Genomic DNA, 19,469 nt, shown 5'->3' on the forward strand with positions numbered 1-19,469 from the left:
TATTTAGGCGTTCATTAGTGAGACCGAAGGCAAAGGTAAGTAGATGGTGACGACATGCGTCGCGGCGCATGTTACGCCCCATGAATTGGCGGTCTGACGCGCGTCATTAAGTTGGGTTCACGTGTATAATTTTAGAAAAGTGACAGGCCCAGGTGTGCTCATCCCAAATATCAAAAACAAAATTTAATTATGCGTTTTTTATTTTTGATAATTAGTAATCAGTATCTCTAAGTAGGATTTTCTTCGATGGTCAGTACAGGAATCTCGGAAACTAGGGAGCGTTAAAAAGATAGTTAAGTAGGCAAACAATTGTAATTTAAGTTTATGGAAAATATGTATAAGAGGTCAATCGGAAAAGAAATTTAATTTTTTGCTTAATTTCTTCTAATTATAATTTTTAATAATAATTAATAATTTGTTTTGAAATTTTATTACTTTTCCCACATTCTTTGTACCTATGCTTCTGTGTAACTGCTAAAAATGCCAAACTTAAACTAATTTCAAAATAACAAATACATTTTTTTTTTTTAATAAATGGAAGAATTTATAACAACTTTTCTGAGAGTTTCAGAAAAGTGATATATGGACAAACGATATGTGAACTTCTAAACATGGTATGAAGAGAAGGCGAAAATTATGCAGAAAGGTATTTTTAAAATTTTTATAGTAAAAATTTTTTTCGCAGCCATTTTTGAGAGCGTAACATTCCTGTTCATAAATCAATCAAAACTTTAAATGCGAAAACCAGCTACTTAACGTCCTAAGAACATCTTAGATTAATTAGTTCTTCCTCAGTACACCCAGATCGCTGATCAGATACCTAACCAGAAACTATTCCTGGACTTCGTGGTACTTCGTACTGACCGTGGCGAGTACCGAGTAGCTGGTATCGGAATAAAGAATAGTGAAGTAAATGTTCACCAATCAGACATCAAAGGCGGGCCCTCATCTCCCACGAGCCATCCGATTGGTCCTTCACATGGTCTCAAGAGTGGTACTGGCTCGAACTCCATCTCGCTCGTACTCGAGTTAAAAATAAAGAAGGAGCACTTGCATTTAAGCGTACTGCCGAAAAGCTGAAAGCTTTCTTTCATTCTAATTCGAGACTTCTAAAGCGTTGGAGCGCGCATACTGTTCCGCGAGCAGGTGATTCGTTGGTCCATTCATAAGCGAAAGATAACAGGACAAAGCGGTCAGCAGGATAATGTTGTCTCCTACGGGACTCGTCGGCGACAATGGTGGCGCAACGTCACCTACGGCAGGAGTCGGTAGTTCCTTTCAGGATGAGCCTGATGTTGGAACTTCCGGATCATCCAGTTCTTCTAGTGTTCCGAAGGTTCAACAGTTGGACAAAAGTGAAATTAATGATGCTGTGACCAAAGTTCTGCAAGGGTACGATTGGACGTTGGTGCCCATTGCTTCAAAGTAAGTTGTCGAGACAGATTTCTTAATATATTTTCAAACACAGTTATAACTTTATTTGAACCTTGTTGCTTCATATTTATCGTTTTTTAAACTCAGTTTTGAAATTATTTTTTTAAGTAAACATCATTCGGGACTGACGCTAAATTGGGAATTGAAAACATGTTTTTTGCGTTACCGTGCTTAATTGGCACTTTCCCGCGCCCGTTTGCTCGTGGAAACTGATATTTATCTGCACTAAATGCAGAAAAGCGTTTTTCCTGCACCAGAGCTATATTTTTTGTGATATATGAGATATGCATGCTACGTAAGATGTTACTTTGAGTATTCACATTGCTGAAAGTATTTGTCCGTTACTTTTGAAGAAAATATGCCAGCGCAGGCACAAACGATAAAAGAAACTTTATGGGAAAGTGCGTTCCAAAAGTAGTTCGGGTTAGTCGAAAGTGAACGCAACCACCGTTTATGATTATGTAAAGGCACATTTCACGAAAACTAGGAAAATAAGGCGTTTTCCGTGCTCCCCGCCAATTGATTGCCCCTGGTATCACATTAAATCCAGCTCGGAAACTACTCTGTATATCGATAAGCATCTTAATTTACGTATTTGAATAGGGTACACAGTCCATCATATCTGCAGCTTTATTTTTATCTACTGCAACAATTTTAATATTTTTTTCTGTATGCAAAGAACCGAACACCACTGTCGTCAAACTCGATTTGTTAACTACGCCACTGACTTGGCGAGCTACTGAGCTATTCGCGCTCAATTCGGAAAATGCAGCTCGTTGATAGCTTTAGCTGAGAGTCTTCTACGCGGCGTCAAGGCGTAAACGAGTATTCAATTGTTTCCGATAACGTGGCGTTTCACGGCCACCTTGGGCGAAAATGCCAAAATAATCTCCACTGTTTGGGAACGATACGCAAAACAGCACTTATTAGCTAAATTTTAAAGATTAGGTATATGAATGTGATACCTCGTTTTAAAGGAAATTTAATTGGCTTTTAGCGCCACTTACACCCTGCATTACCCTTGAGAATTTCATTAACCATTCGTTCTACATTAAAAATCAGCGTGCTTTTGATTTCAATGGCCCGACCGTTTTGCCTTATAATACACTCGAAATTCGAGCTCGTTCAATGTATTGAAATTTGAATAAATCCTTTTTGACTTGCAAACAAGCTATTTAAAAATGTATTTCCTTTATTATTCCACCCTAAACAAATAAGCGATTTATATCACAAAGGCAAACATTCCCACGTATAAAAGGTGTTAACTGCAATTCCGCCACAGATTATCATCTCCCTCAAGTCTCACCGGAACTAAATCGTTACCACTCCCTTCTGCCGATATAATTCACCTGAGAAAAACAAATACCCATGTAGAAACTGTAAATATCAAGCAGGTAACTATTAAAAGTTAAGGACCATTTGTCCCATGTCTGTTCAAGACGACCAAGCATCAAGATCACTTCTTTTTCTATATTTAAAAGTTGCTCTTATAATGCGGATGTGTGATGGGCTGAACGCCTTCTCCTCAACTCTCCCTGGTCTTCTCTGTAACACTTTCGCATTCTGCGTTTTTCGAAGAAAAAAAAGATCTTCAATATCTTGTAGTGTTGGTATTGTTTATGCACAGACCTGAACACAACCTGAACTAACTGTTAGACAGTTTTCTTAATTAAATCGACTAAACTTCCTGCTTGGTCACTTAAATTTCGACACTTCCGCCATCCTACACCAACTGAGGACCGTTAGAAGTGAGTTTTCAGATAATTGGTCAAACCGAGATTAGTCAACAATTAAGACCACCCGTTGGAATCCGCTAAGAGTTAAAACACCTTAAAGGCGTTAACTCTCCGCGTTTTTGATCTTAAATAGAACAAAGCTCAAGTGTATTTATACACGTCATTTTTCCGTGGTACAAAATTGTTTGCCGGCACAAAAAGATTTTAAAGCATGTTAATTAAGGTACTGCTGTTAATTAACCCTAACTGGCGGTTTGCTTTATCTTCACGAGCCTTAGCGTCTTTTAACGATTCTACGGTTGCTACGTTTTGTTTGATGATCACCAGCCCAAAAAGTGTTTAAGTGTGACAGTGAATCCCAGTTTAAAATCATCATTTTACAGAACTTGAACCATTGATTTATGGATTGTAATTAATCAACTGAAATCTAAAGTTAATGATAGAAAATTGTCTACTTAAGGTATTCGGCATGTGCTAAAATTGAGGATGTTCAGCGCAGCTGTGTAATCGTCATGTTGTGATTATTTTGTTTTGTCTGCGATATCAGATTTCTGCAGTGCAACTATTAGCAAACATCGGCTTCTTTTGACCTTTTTGGCAATTCGTCACCTTGATTGCCCTCCGTTTTTTTGTAATTCTATCACCTTATCAAGTAACAGAAAAGCCGGCGTGTGTCGCAAAAATTGCAACTCCACGTTTAGGTCAGGTGGTTCAAATAACCGTCACGTGTTATGTCCGGAAAGTAAACGAAAACTTGTTTTTTCATATTTTAAAGAATCAGCTATCATAATTATTGATCACACAAAAATTCTACAGAGTGATCCATGGGTTCAGAAATTCTCCTACCAGTAAATCAGCCTAGGCGCGCATGAACGATTTTGTGCTCGGCCGATTTAAGAGTCGGACACCAACGGCAATACATTTCTGCTTGACAACGCGCATGAACGATTGAAAAATTAGCTAATTAGAAAGTCCGAGTCCAGGGACAGATTTTTGACCCGATTGTACCTACATTTATAATTTTTAATGAAGTCATGCGCAAGAGCCCGATTTTACCTGATCTATGGACACCTATTTTGAAGTAAAATAAACAAAATATTAACATGAGCACTTTTTTTTGTATTACTTCATTTAATGTTTATTGTTTTGTAATATATCTTTATGCTACGCCTAAAACATCATCATTTTTAGAAATATGCCAAATACTTTCTTCGCTTTCTTACACTTTGTACTATCTGATTTTGGTATGTTATGAACGGCAAAATCATTTTATGTAGGATATTGAAACTTCCGATAGACATTCTTGTATAATCCAAAACTTTTCCGAATGTTCCCTTATTTTCTCAAAAGCTTGGTAGAGCTGACCCTTTTCCAGCTTTAGACTGATTTAGGCTGAACTCAATATATCTTTTTTTTTAGTAATTTAAGGAGTAAAGCAATAACACACGCAATTTCTATAATGTTTATTTTGTTTTTCTCGATTCGATGACAAAATCGGACTATTCCACGGACATCTTGAACCAACCAATAAAAAATCGACCGATACTTTAATCGTTCATTCGCGCATAGGGTTTTAATGAAATAAGCATTTTTTCCATTGTGTGTGCTGTAGGGTGACCTTCATAGAAAATACACTCCCGGACAAAATTCGAGAGTGGACCAAATTCGAGACGTATCATTGAGATCTCGGAAACCATAAGAGGTACGAGGTTGCTTAAATTCGGGCAAAGTTGCAAGAAAACGTTACTTTGTACTCGGAAAAATTCCGAATACTTTCGGAGATATCCAAAATTTTTCTGTATCATTTTTGTTTTTCCTAACTTTCTTTGGAGAGATATTTCAAAACAAATGTCACTTCATTATTACCACCTTTTCATTCTTACAAGATGACATGATGAAATTTGAAATCCGACATTTCATCTTTGAGCCACTATCATTAACTTAATTTTTTTAAATACAGACCTGGATTTTCTTACCTAATCTTTTATTATTTTTTGCCCTTTTATGAACAATGACGTTTAACAACCACCAAAAAAGTAGTAGATATGATTTTAAAAATCCTTTTAAAAAGTGCATACATGTATCTGTCACTCTCCCACGTATCGTTTTTAGCATAGATATGTCTTCGTTGCAGTATTTTCTGCTTGCATAACAGATGTTTTCAAAAAATTTAATATATGAAATAAATGAATTTAAAAAAATGCTAATAATGAAGTAATATTTGTTTTGAAAGATCTCTTAGAACAAAGTCAAGTATTCAAAATTTTTCCCGGCTCAAAGTGGCATTTTCTTGGACACTAATTTGCACAACTTCGCCCCAGTTCCAACGACTTTGTATCTCTTATAGTTTCCGAGATTCTAATAATACGCCTCGAATTTGGACCACCCTGTACAGGCTTTTTAATTTGTATTTTGACCTTGTACACAAGAAAATAATACATCAACTGTTTACCCGATTATCTCCTCACGAGTTTATAGGGAAATCCTTGATGGTAATGGCCCTCATGATTGTTTCACTCACTTTTGATATCAGTAGGTACTGAACCACCAAATTATTTCTACTTTTTTCATTTGTTGCCAATTTCTAAGCGATACCGAATCTCGTTTCCAGAGCAGCTTCAGATAAGAGAAAATTACACGTCAAGAGACCAATGAATGCCTTCATGGTTTGGGCCCAAGCAGCTAGAAGAAAGTTAGCTGATCAATATCCTCAGCTACACAATGCCGAGCTGTCGAAGACCTTAGGGAAGTTATGGAGGTTAGTATTGTTTTGTGTTACCAGTAAATGGTACCGTCTCTTAATTTATTAAGGCTTGTGGAAACGAGCAGTTCCTCTTCATTAAGGGCCAAATTAATTAATATGTAATTATCAAATTGTTAACTTTAATATGAAGCTACTTTCCACAAACTCCAAGAGAATCTGATCAATATCAAGCAAATTCGCTTGCAGTTAAGCTTGACAACATTAGTGACCGACACGAGAGTAGAGTAAGCTAATCTCAGCCAGGAATAGTGGGCAGTGAAACTGACCATGACCAGTCTTAGATAAATTACTCTTGTTAAAAGCGGGTATGTTATGTAAATTGCAAACAGGTCTCTGTTAATTAAAAACATATGACAAGCAGTTGACAAAACCTTAAAAGTATGTTCAAATTACTCAAAATTATCAGCTAAAGTAGTGCACCGATTGGCAACGAGGGAATTCATTCGAATAAGAGCAACGACCCTGATAAGGGCGCATCTGCATAACCCCGGGTTGACCTCTTAGATATCGCGTCGGATTTCTTAATAAAACTAAAAATAAGTTAGTTTTTTCTTTCATTGTAATCATGGTAAACGGTTTAGTCGTGTGAAATTTTGTTTTTATTTGATCCTACCGACTATGTTGGTCAAATTGGAGTATTCAGAATGAGGTCGATTTTTTTCTTATGTTTACTGCTTTGGACATGAATTTAGGCGATAGTCGTAAAATTGTACGGTATTTGGCCTTAATGCAAAACATTGATAATAATCTCCAAACCACTTAAGATTATTCAAGTTAAACCCAGGAACCAGGAAATTGTTCTTTGAAGGCCTGCTTTTAACACTGAACTAAACCCTAGGGACAAGCTAGGCTAAAACTAGGACACGATAGAAATGGAAACAATTATCAGTTCCCACATTTGGGAAAAGATCTTTGGTGCTTAACGTTTATACTTTGAAAAGTTATAACTAATCATTACACCCACTTAAAGCGTATTTGCTGGGTCGCAAAATACCATTACAAAAGTCGTTCATAATATGTGGGATTATCATATTTGCTGGTAGGTGTGTAATTCCATACATCCTCTGCGTCTTTCATTCATAAATATCTCGATTACGACGCTAATTATTATACATAACATGTGCAATTGTAGACCTACATTTGCACTTCTTTAGGTTAATTCAAGTTAATTTAATTGCTCACAGATATACAGATCTTTGCAGTTACGTTCTTACGTTACGTAGTTACTTACGCTGCACTGCAAATTAACGCGTAATTTTTAAAACTGAAAAATCTGCCTTAGAAAATGTTTATAATGCGCGCTAGTGGTTTGAAATGATGTCTTTATGACTCTCAAAACTTTTTCATATTTTTTTTACGTGTTTATTTATTAGATAACAACGGTTGTTTACAAAATATTGAAAAATGCTATTTCAGCAATTTCGGCTTAAAGGTTGTATACCTCATTTAACTTCGTTTAGGCTGCTCTTTTAAGGCGTTTTGTGAACTTAAAATTTTGTTCCCAAAGAAAATGACCCAAAATGTCCGTAAGAGGAAGAATCTTTAGTTGGAAGAATGTGCAGCTGCTGTGGCACTTGCGGAAGCAGCCAAGTTCAAATCGCATTATAATTTGGAGTGGCATAATCTGTGGTCTCCAGAGCACTCATACGGTTCCGAGAAGCTGGTAGTAATCAAAGAAGACCTGGACAAAGACGATAAAGTTTGACAACGAATAACCAAGATCTGAAGCTAAAAGCTTTAGGAAATCAATTCATTACAAGCATTGCGCTGCAGCAGGAGTTTTCTCATCGATGTAACTTTCGTATCAAGATATAGTGAGAAGAAGATTCACAGAAAGGAATGTTACTCCCTATAGGGCTGCAAGCGGCCCCTTATTGACCATAAAACATCGAAGACAGCGTCTTCAATTTGCCCAAGAGCACCAAGATTGGGGAGATCGTCAATAGGGCAACGTACTCTTTGCGGATGAGTTTCGATTTTGCCTTTTTAGTCGTTAGCCTAGGAGATCGTCGTAGGAAAGTGTATATATCGATGTCCTGGAGTGCGATACGCCCAGTACAACATTGTCGGAACTATGGGCTATGGAAGTGGATGTGTTATGATATGGCCAGACGTTAACTTCTTCGAAGGTGGCGCGGAGACATAGTTGTGCTTCACATCAGCGGTTTGACAGGCCACTGATACATAAGAGACATTTTAGAATCCCATGTAGTACCTGCCATATGCTCTATTGATCGGTGAGGAATTTTTATTGGTGCAGGATAATGCACCTCCGCAGGTGGAACGAGTAGTACAAAATTACCTCTAAGACCAATGTTGCTTTAGCCAGCAAGAAAACCTGATCTGAACCCCATTGAACATTTACGGAACAACATCAGTCAACAAGTTAGAACCTGGCGGGTTGCCCTTGGGGACTTAAATGAACTGTCAGTGAGGATCACGGAAATATGGAATCAAGTTAATTAAGTTGGCATTAGAAGCTTAATTTCAAGTATGTCGAGAAAGTGTGAGGTAGCAATCAAAGCAAGAAATGGCAATACACGCTATTAAATATTCATTTGTTTGTATAAATTAAGGAATAAAAATTACGTAATTTTTTTGTACATCGTGTATTTATTTAACTATGCCCTTTATTAATTCTGTTAAGTTAGATTTATTCAAAGTTATGGTCATATTTTGTTAGTAAATGCAAAATCTTTACTCTAAAATCACACAAACGAAAATGCATAAAAAATTCGAATATGCATTAATTTTGTGGTGCAGTGTATATTACGAATGGCAAGAATATGGCCATATGTCAGGGCAAATTTACGAGACCAGGGAGTCTTTCATATTACTTTTTTAAAACAAAATTTAAACAATAAATCCTCCCATTGCGACATTTTGCAGGAAGTTTTTAGTCGGTATCTGAGACAAATGTTTCTACTGAAAGGTTAAAGAATTTGTGAAAAACTTGAGGAAAAACTCACTTACACAGTGGGCGAAAAAATCATTTATCATCAATTTTTGCACATCAGAGAGAAGACGATCGTAGCAGTATTTTTATGAGCTCATAAGAATAGTGTTAGCAATGCGATTATAGACTCGTAAAGTTGGGATTAGAAAAAGAAATTCACTTGAGAAAAAGTTGAATATACACAAAATTTATGGCGTTTCAAGCCAGCTTGTGCAAATCTCGATTTCGCACTTTTAAATTCAGATTTGCATGATTCATCATACCACCATAAAAACGTCGATATGAGTCTCATTTGATTTTTATCGTGGTCATAACGTCAATGCATTTATCTGAGTCACGACTAAAATAGGTTTATTTGATGACGTGTTATCAAACTTTTCTGTTGGTGAGGCGCTAATGATTTGTTTGGTGGGAAAAAACAAGAAACCGTAAATTGAAGATTGCTGCAAAATTCTTATTTACATTTTTTGGTAATGGAGGTGCTAAACTTCTCCTTTTTTTTTCGGTCTTTTTTTCCTGCTTCTTTGCAATGTACGAAGTTCTGCATTTATTGGAGGAAAAGATGATTGATTGATGCAGAGAGCTAATGGCAAATAATATCTGGCACATCAAATTCTGAGTAATTTGCATAATGGTAAATTTTTAGTTCGTTTTTGAGGGCCAAAGAAGTTTCTTTAGTGTCTTCTTGCACCGTATAACTTTTTCTGTTCTATTAAGCTATCATCGGGGAAAAACAGGTTCAATACAATTTAAACGTGCCCCACGAATTCCGCCGTGACTTGAAAATCCCGTGGAAGTCCTAAGCCTTGCGTTTCATTGGATTTTGTTTAAGAATTGAGGGGTAGGGGTATGGGTAGAGCTGCGTCAATTCGTACGTCTAGGTATTTTGACGTTTGAAGTTTGTGTGCGGGACCACTGTGTTGGACCACTGTGCCGGACCCTGTCAAATGCGTCGTGAATGTACATAAATAAACTTGCTGACCCATCGGTTTGATGTGTTGTTGGTATGTTTTCCTGAAAGTAAAGTCGCAAATCCCGTTCAATTTCAACTGCACCTACTTATTATAGATACATATGCAAAAAAAATGTTCTTGGCAGGCGCAAACATATTTTGTAAAGTCCATTTGGATTTGCAGCGAGCGTGTCGCTTTACTAGGATTATTAATCGCCGTTGGCAATTCTAATTACAACTTTAAGCTAAGTTTTTCTAATTTATGATCCACGGTACTGACAGGACGATGTCTATCTTGAATGACAAATATCAGGCGATTTTTGATCCCGATATACCGATTTAGATGTTAAACTAGCGTTGGAGAATGCACACATGCGATGATCTTCCTGATGTTTCGAGCCTTACGCCAAACGATTCATTTAGTCGATCTTGGACTGTGTTGTGAGTTTATCTAACACGACCATGTCTTCATGCTAAATATACAGGGTGATTCCCGAATCTGTTTTATTAGAAACTTTTTTTTATTTAGAATTAAATTTACAATTTAGACAGGTAAAAATATACGGGGTGTTCCATTTAAAATAAGCCACTTTTTTGCTTTCAAAGTTCTTGAAATTTGACATTATTTTTTGGAGACCCTGTATAATATTTATAAACACTTTTCTCGTTAACCTAATCTACCATGTCTGATTAACATGTCAACAAATTTTCATAAAGCCACCTTTAATAATAGCTGAGAATTTTATATTTTGAAAAAATGGTGTTTTAAAAAGATTTTTCTTTTAAATCAAAATATCTTCGTAACGGTTAGGTTCAGGAATAGGGATATCTAATGAGAATTTAATCAGGTTAATCCATAAATTTCAAAAATGCAAAAATATACCGGGAGTTCCATGTGAAATAAAGAAGTTGACCTTGACTTCCGGTAAAACCGGAATTAGCATGACTCAAAATATTTAAAGAAAAATAGGGTGTATTTATATTAGTTTAACCCCAAAATATGAAAAATTAAAAATATTTACAAGTCCAAAAGTTTCTAATAAAACAGTTATGTGAGTCACCCTGTATTGAGAGGTATGTGAAATCAACTTCATCTATCTTCATCAACATCGAACGACAAAGTTTTGTCAGTTTGAGTCGAAAAGGTGCAGCGCGAAGACAATGGACTTGCAATGAACGGAAGTAACCTGAATTCAGATTGAACAGAGTGAACATCAGGAAGTAACTCAGGGAACTGGTTTTAGAATCTCTTTTTTAAGTGAGCAAGGAAAAGGTCTAATTTCCTTTTCGTAGAATGACTAACCAGAAAACCCCAGACTTTCATAATTGAAACACCATAAAAATGCGTTAATTAGTAAACAAAACATTATGGGTAGTGTCACCACTTTGTTGAGTCAATAAACCAAAGGGTTTCGAAAGCTTTTTAGCATCGACTTCACAAAATACCTTATTTGGGAGAGATTATGCAGAATTAAAACCAGAAAAATTCCAAATATAACAAATTTAAGGAAAAGTCGGCTATATTGGGCAATTTTTTCCGTTAAATCTATTTTTTCTTGGATTAATTTACAACTGCCCAAATTATCAATATAACACCAAATGAAGCGACAGTTATTGATCGTCATATTTATTAAAGATCAATCAACACAATTGTTATATATTTCTCAGTAATCAATAAAATTTGAGATCAAAACTTTTTTCAAAATTAGTCGACTCAGTCGTATTAATTAGACCACTAATGGTGGCTGAATTGGACTTTGATACAAAGCAAAATAATACCTACTTTTCTTAAAAAATATTTTGGAACAACAGTAGTAGATAGTTAATTACTAGCGGTAGCAAATACGTATAAGTTATAAAACAAAAAAAAAGAATTATCTTTTAATCTCTCTAATCTATCTAATATTCTTATTATATATAATAAGAATATTTATATATATTATATAAATAAATGTCAGGATTGTTAGTACAAGTTTCATGGTTTCAATCATGGTAACGCATATTATGGTCGGAATGGGACTGGTTGAATAGAGAAAACCTATTTTCCCATCAGATAGAGCCAAATCAACTTAAATGTCATGGGCTCGATTTCTGAAAAATGTTTAATGGTAAAAATCGCCTGACTATATTTTCACTGCCAATCGAGACATAGGGTATTTTTTAAATTTTCGGCCATATTTAAAATGGCCCGAAACTTTTTTATTTCAAAGAATATTTTAATTCGATAAACACATTCTTAAGGCATTTTTTTAAGAGCAATCCAGTGACTTACTCTGAATTTTTCTGTCGAAAACATGTTTAAGTTTATAACCAACTATGATTTTCATTAAAATATATATATATGCATGTATTTGTGATAAAATGGACGACTATAGAAAAAATCTAAGTAAACCACTGAATTTTACTTAAAAAAGTGTTTTAGGAATGTGTTTATTGAATTGAAATATTATTTGAAATACAAAAGTATTGGCAGTTTTCAAAGTCGCCGAAAATTGAAAAACATTCTATTTCTCGGTTGGCATTGAAAATATCATCAGGCGATTTTTACCATAAACATTTTTCAGAAATCTAGCTCATGACATTTAAGTTGATTTTTCTCTATCTAATTGGGAAATAGGTTTTCTATGTTAAAACAGACCAATTCCGACCCCACCGTACACACTGCAACTAATCCACTTTAGGCCATTTTTTGTCAAAATAATTAAGTTTATATTTGGTACATTTATTCTCTTGATCTTCTGACGTACAATTGTCTGAATAGTCTAGAAGTCAGATTTTTTTTTTGTAGTGTGATTTTTTAGTTGCGTTTTCCTTCATCATTTTTCTACGCTTCTTTGTACGTACCTTTTCCGTATTCTGCTTCCCTCTAATTTCTGTTTTACAAATAAATCGTTTCCTCTATTTTCTTTAGGTTTATTAATTTTTTCCTGGGGTTCTAGGACCAATTTCATCTTTATATCATTTTATGAAAGCGTAATACCAAGCTTTGCCTGCCATTTTTTATGTGATTAAAATTGGGGAATAAAATTTTCCTTTGCAATTTGGCAAGCTATTGTGTGAACATCTGCATTTGTTAAACTGAACACATGTTGTTCCAGCTTCAGTATGTGCTCAACTACAATATTTTCCAATCCTTCTTTGAAATCAGTCGGCTTTCCTTTATTTATTTACGCATTTTCTGTCGTTTCGCTCTTATCCAATTGTTTTCAAAGTAGCTTTAGAAACTTTGCGTAATTTTGAAACTCATTTGGACTAATATGTTCGTTTTTATAATCATCTATTGTATTTTGCAAATCTTCAGGTTTCCACTTATAATATTTATTTTCCGTCGTGTGTAAAAAACCATTTGCATCAGTTAAATTACATGGGTTAATTTTACTCAACTACCTGCATCCCAATTTGTCAAACTACACAATATCAAAATTTAAAAAGAATTACAACAACATAACCTATAAAAGCCAGTATTTGTGTCATTGCAGGAAATTTTAGTTAGATAAGGAATGTAAATTATAAATACAAGCACTGAAAGCTTACTGTTAACTTTACTGTGCCTTTGGAACAAAACACTAAAAATTACATTAAAACATCCGAAATTAGCATTTTGCAAATAACACACGATCCCGTCGGTTTAAGTGAAAAAATAAAATGGCAGACCAATATAAAGTTCTTCCTAATCGTATGGTGCTGTCAACTCATAAAAATAAAAACTACAATTTGAGATGTAGTAGTGGTCCAATTTACCCAACTTTCCCCTATACCTCAAAGGTCTCCAGACTTATGACCTGTAGAAGTCCATAAACTTGACGTAATGTGACAAATGTGACCATCGACTTGTTTCGGACACTTATAGAGGAACGCGTCATATGGAAAATGCCGTACGGAAAATTTTATTTATATTTATGAGACACCCCTCTTCTACCCTCAGTTAGACATTCGTCCACAACATCCTTTTCTTCCTTAGAGTCCACGCAGTCGAGTAACTTCTCCAAAAAGACTTTTAGATGGATGTATCATAGGAAAAGTCAACTTTTGAAATTTAGCCATTTTGCGAACCGGTTTAGGCGATGAGATGCTGTATTTAAATGATCCAGTGGCGTTCCAATTTCATTCCCATGCAACTTCCCCAACTCTTTTTGCACCTACGCGAAAATGTATCTACACAACTCCATTAGTTAGTTTACCTGGCCTGATAGGAGATTTAGTACGCAGCTCGTCCGCCGTTTATGGCTGACGGTTTATGGATAGTTTCACACAAACTTGTAGCAATGCAAAATACCAAATTGTTTCCACCCGCCTCCAAGGCCCCCCACGGGGTTCCAAGACTGCCGCGCCCCAGCGGGTGGTGCTACAAAAGTGCCGACAGAGTGCCTAGAACGGCGCATGCCGTCGATTCGCCGAGATACCAACCTGGTACTCATTACTGGTCATTAAAGAGGATGACGATGGGCGAGTACGGGAATTTTTTCGTTGCGAATCGTGTATGGCACACTTCCGTTTACAGGGTGGCCCATAATTATAGGCGTTCACTTCAGACGTATAAAAGAAGTATTTTACTGTTGATCGACCTCTTGAACATCCTGACCACTCCAAAGAGCGATTATAATTACATGTGTTTATTCTTCATTTGTTGATATTTGCCTAAGCCTTCTATTTGAGTCGATTGATCTGCTGTGTCTAAATCCGGTTCCTCCCAACCGATCTCGTTCTTCCGCCGCGTGTTCGATCCTTTTTGGTTCCTCGGGTATCTGCGGCGGATGGAACTTGCACCGGCTGGTCCCATTTTTTCTTGAACCTCGACATCCTCGTTCTTTCGCTTTCCTCAAAGTTTTCCACGTTGTCACTTGTTAAAAAAATGTGAGCTGCAGCTTAAACTAAATATTTGAGGTGAAGGTGTAGGTAGGTACTAAACGGAATTTAAGTCTCCTATGGTAAACATTTAAATGTGGCAGACAATTCGCATGTGAACAAACAGTAAGTGGATCTCAGAATAAATAACACTGATCAAACATTAAGACTTATCGCAAAGAAATAAAAACGGCGAAACGTCGTCGGATATGAGATTAATAAACAGGAAATTGTTTAATAATAAATTCAATGATAGGGCCGATAAGAACCGTCATAATTCCTAAGGTTACGTTATCGCTTCAACTTAATTGCAATTTTTTAAGTTCTAATAATTGATGGTAATTAATTGTTATGGTGGTTTGCTTTCGATAAGAATGGTGTTGGTTGAGCAGCCTCAAAAAATGTGGTGGGCGAACAATTATAATACGGTTTTTAATTGGACAACGCAGAGGGCAGTCTTATTTCTCGGCAACTTCTCTATTCCATTACTCCAGAAAAACGCAGAGAAAAACTTCTGAACGAAGTCATCGAAACTCCTCAATTATCTCTCGTTGCAAGAAAATATGCAAATTGTTTTTCAGATTGGCCTTTTAACGCTGCAAATTTTTCCCAATTTGTTTACTTCTTATTCCGACGTGTTCGAAAGGAATTTGGAGCGGTTAAGGTTAATTCAGATTCAGATACATGAAATTCTTTCGTGAATAGCTAATACCTCATTTGATTTTGAATCATAAATGCGGTAAACCGCATTTTTCTAGGTCATTTGCGTCTATTTTCTCGGTCACGCACAAAAATATAGATGATTTTATGCTCTAAAAATTTGCATTATACAGGGTGTTTCTTAATGTCGCGTTAATATTTCAGGGTGTGATTCCTGAGGTCATTTTATTAAGAGAAGTGTGAACGTATGTCCGTAACGGCCCAAATTTTTAGCTACAACGTGTTGAAATTTTTCTTTTCAACTCGTTTTTTTTTAATTTGCCAGGAAGTACCTTAGACATAGCTTTGAATTTTGGTGTGTGTTAATAGGACATAAAACATATTTTGATAAGAAAAGTCATTTTATCGCTCAACCAGTGGTGTCAGTGCATACATGTCTTCCGATATTATTTATGAAAAAAGTGATGCGCCACTGACATTTTTTTGCGCGAATGTTTTTTTCTGATTATGCCGATAAATCCTACATGAAAAGGATTTCTTATGCTTTTGTCGACGAGTCATTCTTGATTAAAAAAGTCAAAATCGTCTTAATTTGTTTATTTTAAGAATTTATTACAAGTTATTATTTTATGTTAAATATTATATATAGTTTACTATAAGGGACCTTTTTCATGTAGAATTGACTAACCTAATCAGAAAACACATTCGTGCGAAAAAATGTCAGTGGCGTACTACTTTTTTTGGAAATAATATTGTAAGACATGTATGTAGGGGCGCCACTGGTTGAGCAATAGAATTACTTTTCTATTCAAATACGGAGTTTTACGTCCTATTAACGTACACCAAAACTGAAAGCTATATCTAAGGTACTTTCTGAGAAACTTAGAAATAACAATTTGCAAAAAAAATCATTACTCTGTATTTAAAAATTTGAGCCGTTGCGGACATATGTTCATATGAACTTTTTTTCATAAAATAACCCGAGGAATTACATCCTGAAATTTTAGCATGACATTAAGGAACACCCTGTATGTGGCACACGTGCTATCAATATACCGATATTATTATGAACTCCATTGAGAGTGCTGAACTAACTTCGTTCATTGTCTTCGAAAAAAAAAACCGTAAAATGAGAGTTTGTACTAAACTAACTAAAAGTTCCGTTAGATTAATCTGATTGAATAGAATATGCCATCACAAAAATTTCGCTTAACAAAATACGTATTCTTGAATTTCATGTAAGGAACTCGCCCTAAAGTCAATTTACTTAAAAAGAAGTATATTTCGTTATGGAAACCGAGCAATTGTTTATTGGTGCATCAGACAATGCCTGGGCAAAACTCAAGGCACTCGTAACCTCAGTTCATTTTTCAATTGTTAAATTAGCTGTCAGTTTAAGTTGACATTGTCAATTAACTTAAGTCACGGTGACCGTTTAAATATGAGAAAAAAAGTTGCGAGGCGCAGCCTTTTTGCTGCGCAGTCGATGCGTGACAATTTTCAGTCCTTCATTGACACTGAAGTGCCTATGTATTCCACACCAAAATAGAAAAAACTATTTATCTCTAAAAAACGACAAATAATATTTGAATTACATTAACAAGTAAAGTTCTCAGTTTCCTGAATTTAAAAGTCGCCTAGGTGTTCTTTATTTGAAGAATTGCTATTATCTCCCCTTTTTACTAAACTGCCTTTCGAGCCATTTTTCAGATAACATTGTCGCCTTAAAGCCCCGTAGTATACATACCATACAAGAAGTAATGTGCAACCCTTTGTTTGCTCAATAATTTCCGTGTTTCCCTAAATCGATAACTTGAACTGAAAAGCAGCTGGGCGTATTTGGATTACTTGGCACTTTGTCAGGGTAATCCTAAGATATATTAAGGAAGTTAACGTCATTATCTACCCCATTTTTAAACAAATGTTTCCTCGTTGTTTTAGGGTCTTGAGCGAGAACGACAAGAAACCCTTCATCGAAGAGGCGGAGAGGCTGAGGGTCATCCACAAGCGCGAACACCCGGACTACAAGTACCAACCCAGACGCCGCAAACCCAATAAGAACCCCGATCCTCCACATCTGCAAAACGGTCAAAATTTCAGCCGATCATTGAAGCAAGAGGACTCACCTTGCAGTCCTCGAAGTCATAGCACCAGCCCATCTACTTGTTCCTCGCAACCAAACAGCCCTCAGATTCAGTCACATCCATTACTTAAAACCTCGTGCGATCCTCATGGGTTAGATATGGAGCAGTACCATCGTATGTCGGAGTTGGATGGTAATTACAACGGAATTTTCACTGCCGATGACGGTTTGGACAGCAGCGATTTAGATCAGTACTTGCCCTCTCAAGGGCCTTTTTCCAATTTCGGCCCAGTATATTGCAAAGATCAGCAGCAAGATGACGAAGGGAATAACAATTATAAGGCCAAAAGACCTTGTCTGGAAGCAGCTTTGATTTCACAGCCAGATGGTGCTTTTGCTGAAAATTTTGGGAGGTACCACGAGCTTCAAGGTACTTCCTTAAAAAGCGAAAAGTACGTTCAAGGGTGCACCTACCAAAGTCCCGGACCAACAAGTTCTTCTTACTATCCGAGTAATGCGCAGTACATGCCGTACCCACAGTATGTGCAACAAAGAAGTATTTTTGGAGCCAATTCCTCCTTGGGGAGTCTCAGTACTGTCGAGGGGGGCGGTACCGAAGGTTGGACAACGGCGGTACATTATAATATGTAGGGTTGTTCATAGTTACAGTGTTTTACTGCTTTATGTTATTTTCTTGTAAATATGAAGTGATATTTGTGGGGAGGCTGCATGGAGGACTTTAGAGTGATCTGAAGCAATTGTGTGTAACAGGGGAGATTGCCGATAAACATTCGTAGAAGCTCACTTTTTGCCCAAATTCAGGGACTCGATAAGTTTAACCATCCATTATATATCGACAGTAAACAAATAAATTCAATTCCGAATTTTTTGGATAGTGTGAATCGATTTTAGTTATACGAGGTGGCCCAACAGTGTGTAATCGATCGAAATCTCTTTTAGCATCACAGCTACGTTAAAAAGTTAAACTCAGGAATTGTAGAAAGAAGTACTGCGCATATTTTAAAATTATTGTAAAGTATACAGGGTGTCTCAAAAAACTCTTGCGATCCTAGATCATGTGTTTTGACGGGATTTCCTTGTATTTCAGTGGTGATTTTAAGCAATTCTTATGAGCACGGTTTTCGAAATAAAGAAAAATGTTGCATTTTCTTAAGACGACCTGTATATTTTCCTATAGCTTTTAAATTTGTGCAGCATTTATTTGCGCATGAATGAATTAACTAATATATTCGTATCTAGTTTCCAAGTCATTTTAATAATTTCGAGTATTTTGGATTAGTCTGGATCGACTCTAGCTATACCAACACGATCTGCTCGTTAGACATAATTTTTGACTTGCCGATACCGTATTAATTTTGAAATTTGGAAGTCTGTTATATTCGATGTTGGAAATCATTATAATTCATTTTGTAAATGAAAAATCCTGCACATAGTTGCGTTTTTGACTTCCATTCGAAACTCAAATACCTATTTCGGAATTTGGATATTTAATTTGTTTTCAACATAATGACATTTTAATGTGGTCCTTTTTGAGTTTGCGCGATACTGTCTATGGACTAATCTAAATATAGATTTTGACAGGTGTCAAAGCTGTTATCTAGATTAATCCTCAAATGTCAAGATTAATTATAACATATGTTTAGCTCTAGTTTATCTCAACAAAATTGTCATTTTCGAAAACGCATGATGTATTTCCAAAGCCCCTATGTCGCAAAGAGCTGAAAAGTGCACTTAAGATATGACACTAGAGGTACGTATTTTTAGTAGTCTAGACATATAAAAACAGGAAACGACATATAGAGGGTGCTCTATGAATTGCTTTTTATGCTATTCTCTACAGGGTGTTCCAAACTCGATTTTTAACATAGAGATTTCAAAAAATAACTTCTCAATTGCATACACGGTGATTCATTAATAATGAAGCAACCGAAAGCTGGAAATACTGTACGGCAAATGGTGACTATTGGAGAATATATGCCTTATCCGAAAGTTGATAGTTTAGGATATACGCAGGGTGT

The 19,469-nt window shown here is 36.0% G+C and overlaps 1 protein-coding gene across 1 annotated transcript; it reads left to right on the forward strand.

The window, feature by feature from the left end:
* Nucleotides 1-791: 791 nt before the first annotated feature.
* On the forward strand, nucleotides 792-18,299 carry LOC136411981 (transcription factor Sox-9-B-like). Its single transcript, XM_066394808.1, has 3 exons — nucleotides 792-1,425; nucleotides 5,782-5,928; nucleotides 17,289-18,299. The coding sequence occupies exons 1-3, from the start codon at nucleotides 1,205-1,207 to the stop codon at nucleotides 18,079-18,081; spliced, it is 1,161 nt and encodes a 386-aa protein (XP_066250905.1). The 5' UTR covers nucleotides 792-1,204; the 3' UTR covers nucleotides 18,082-18,299.
* Nucleotides 18,300-19,469: the final 1,170 nt, after the last annotated feature.

Source organism: Euwallacea similis, chromosome 11 (assembly GCF_039881205.1).
Source record: "Euwallacea similis isolate ESF13 chromosome 11, ESF131.1, whole genome shotgun sequence".
NCBI classification, from domain to species: domain Eukaryota; kingdom Metazoa; phylum Arthropoda; class Insecta; order Coleoptera; family Curculionidae; genus Euwallacea; species Euwallacea similis.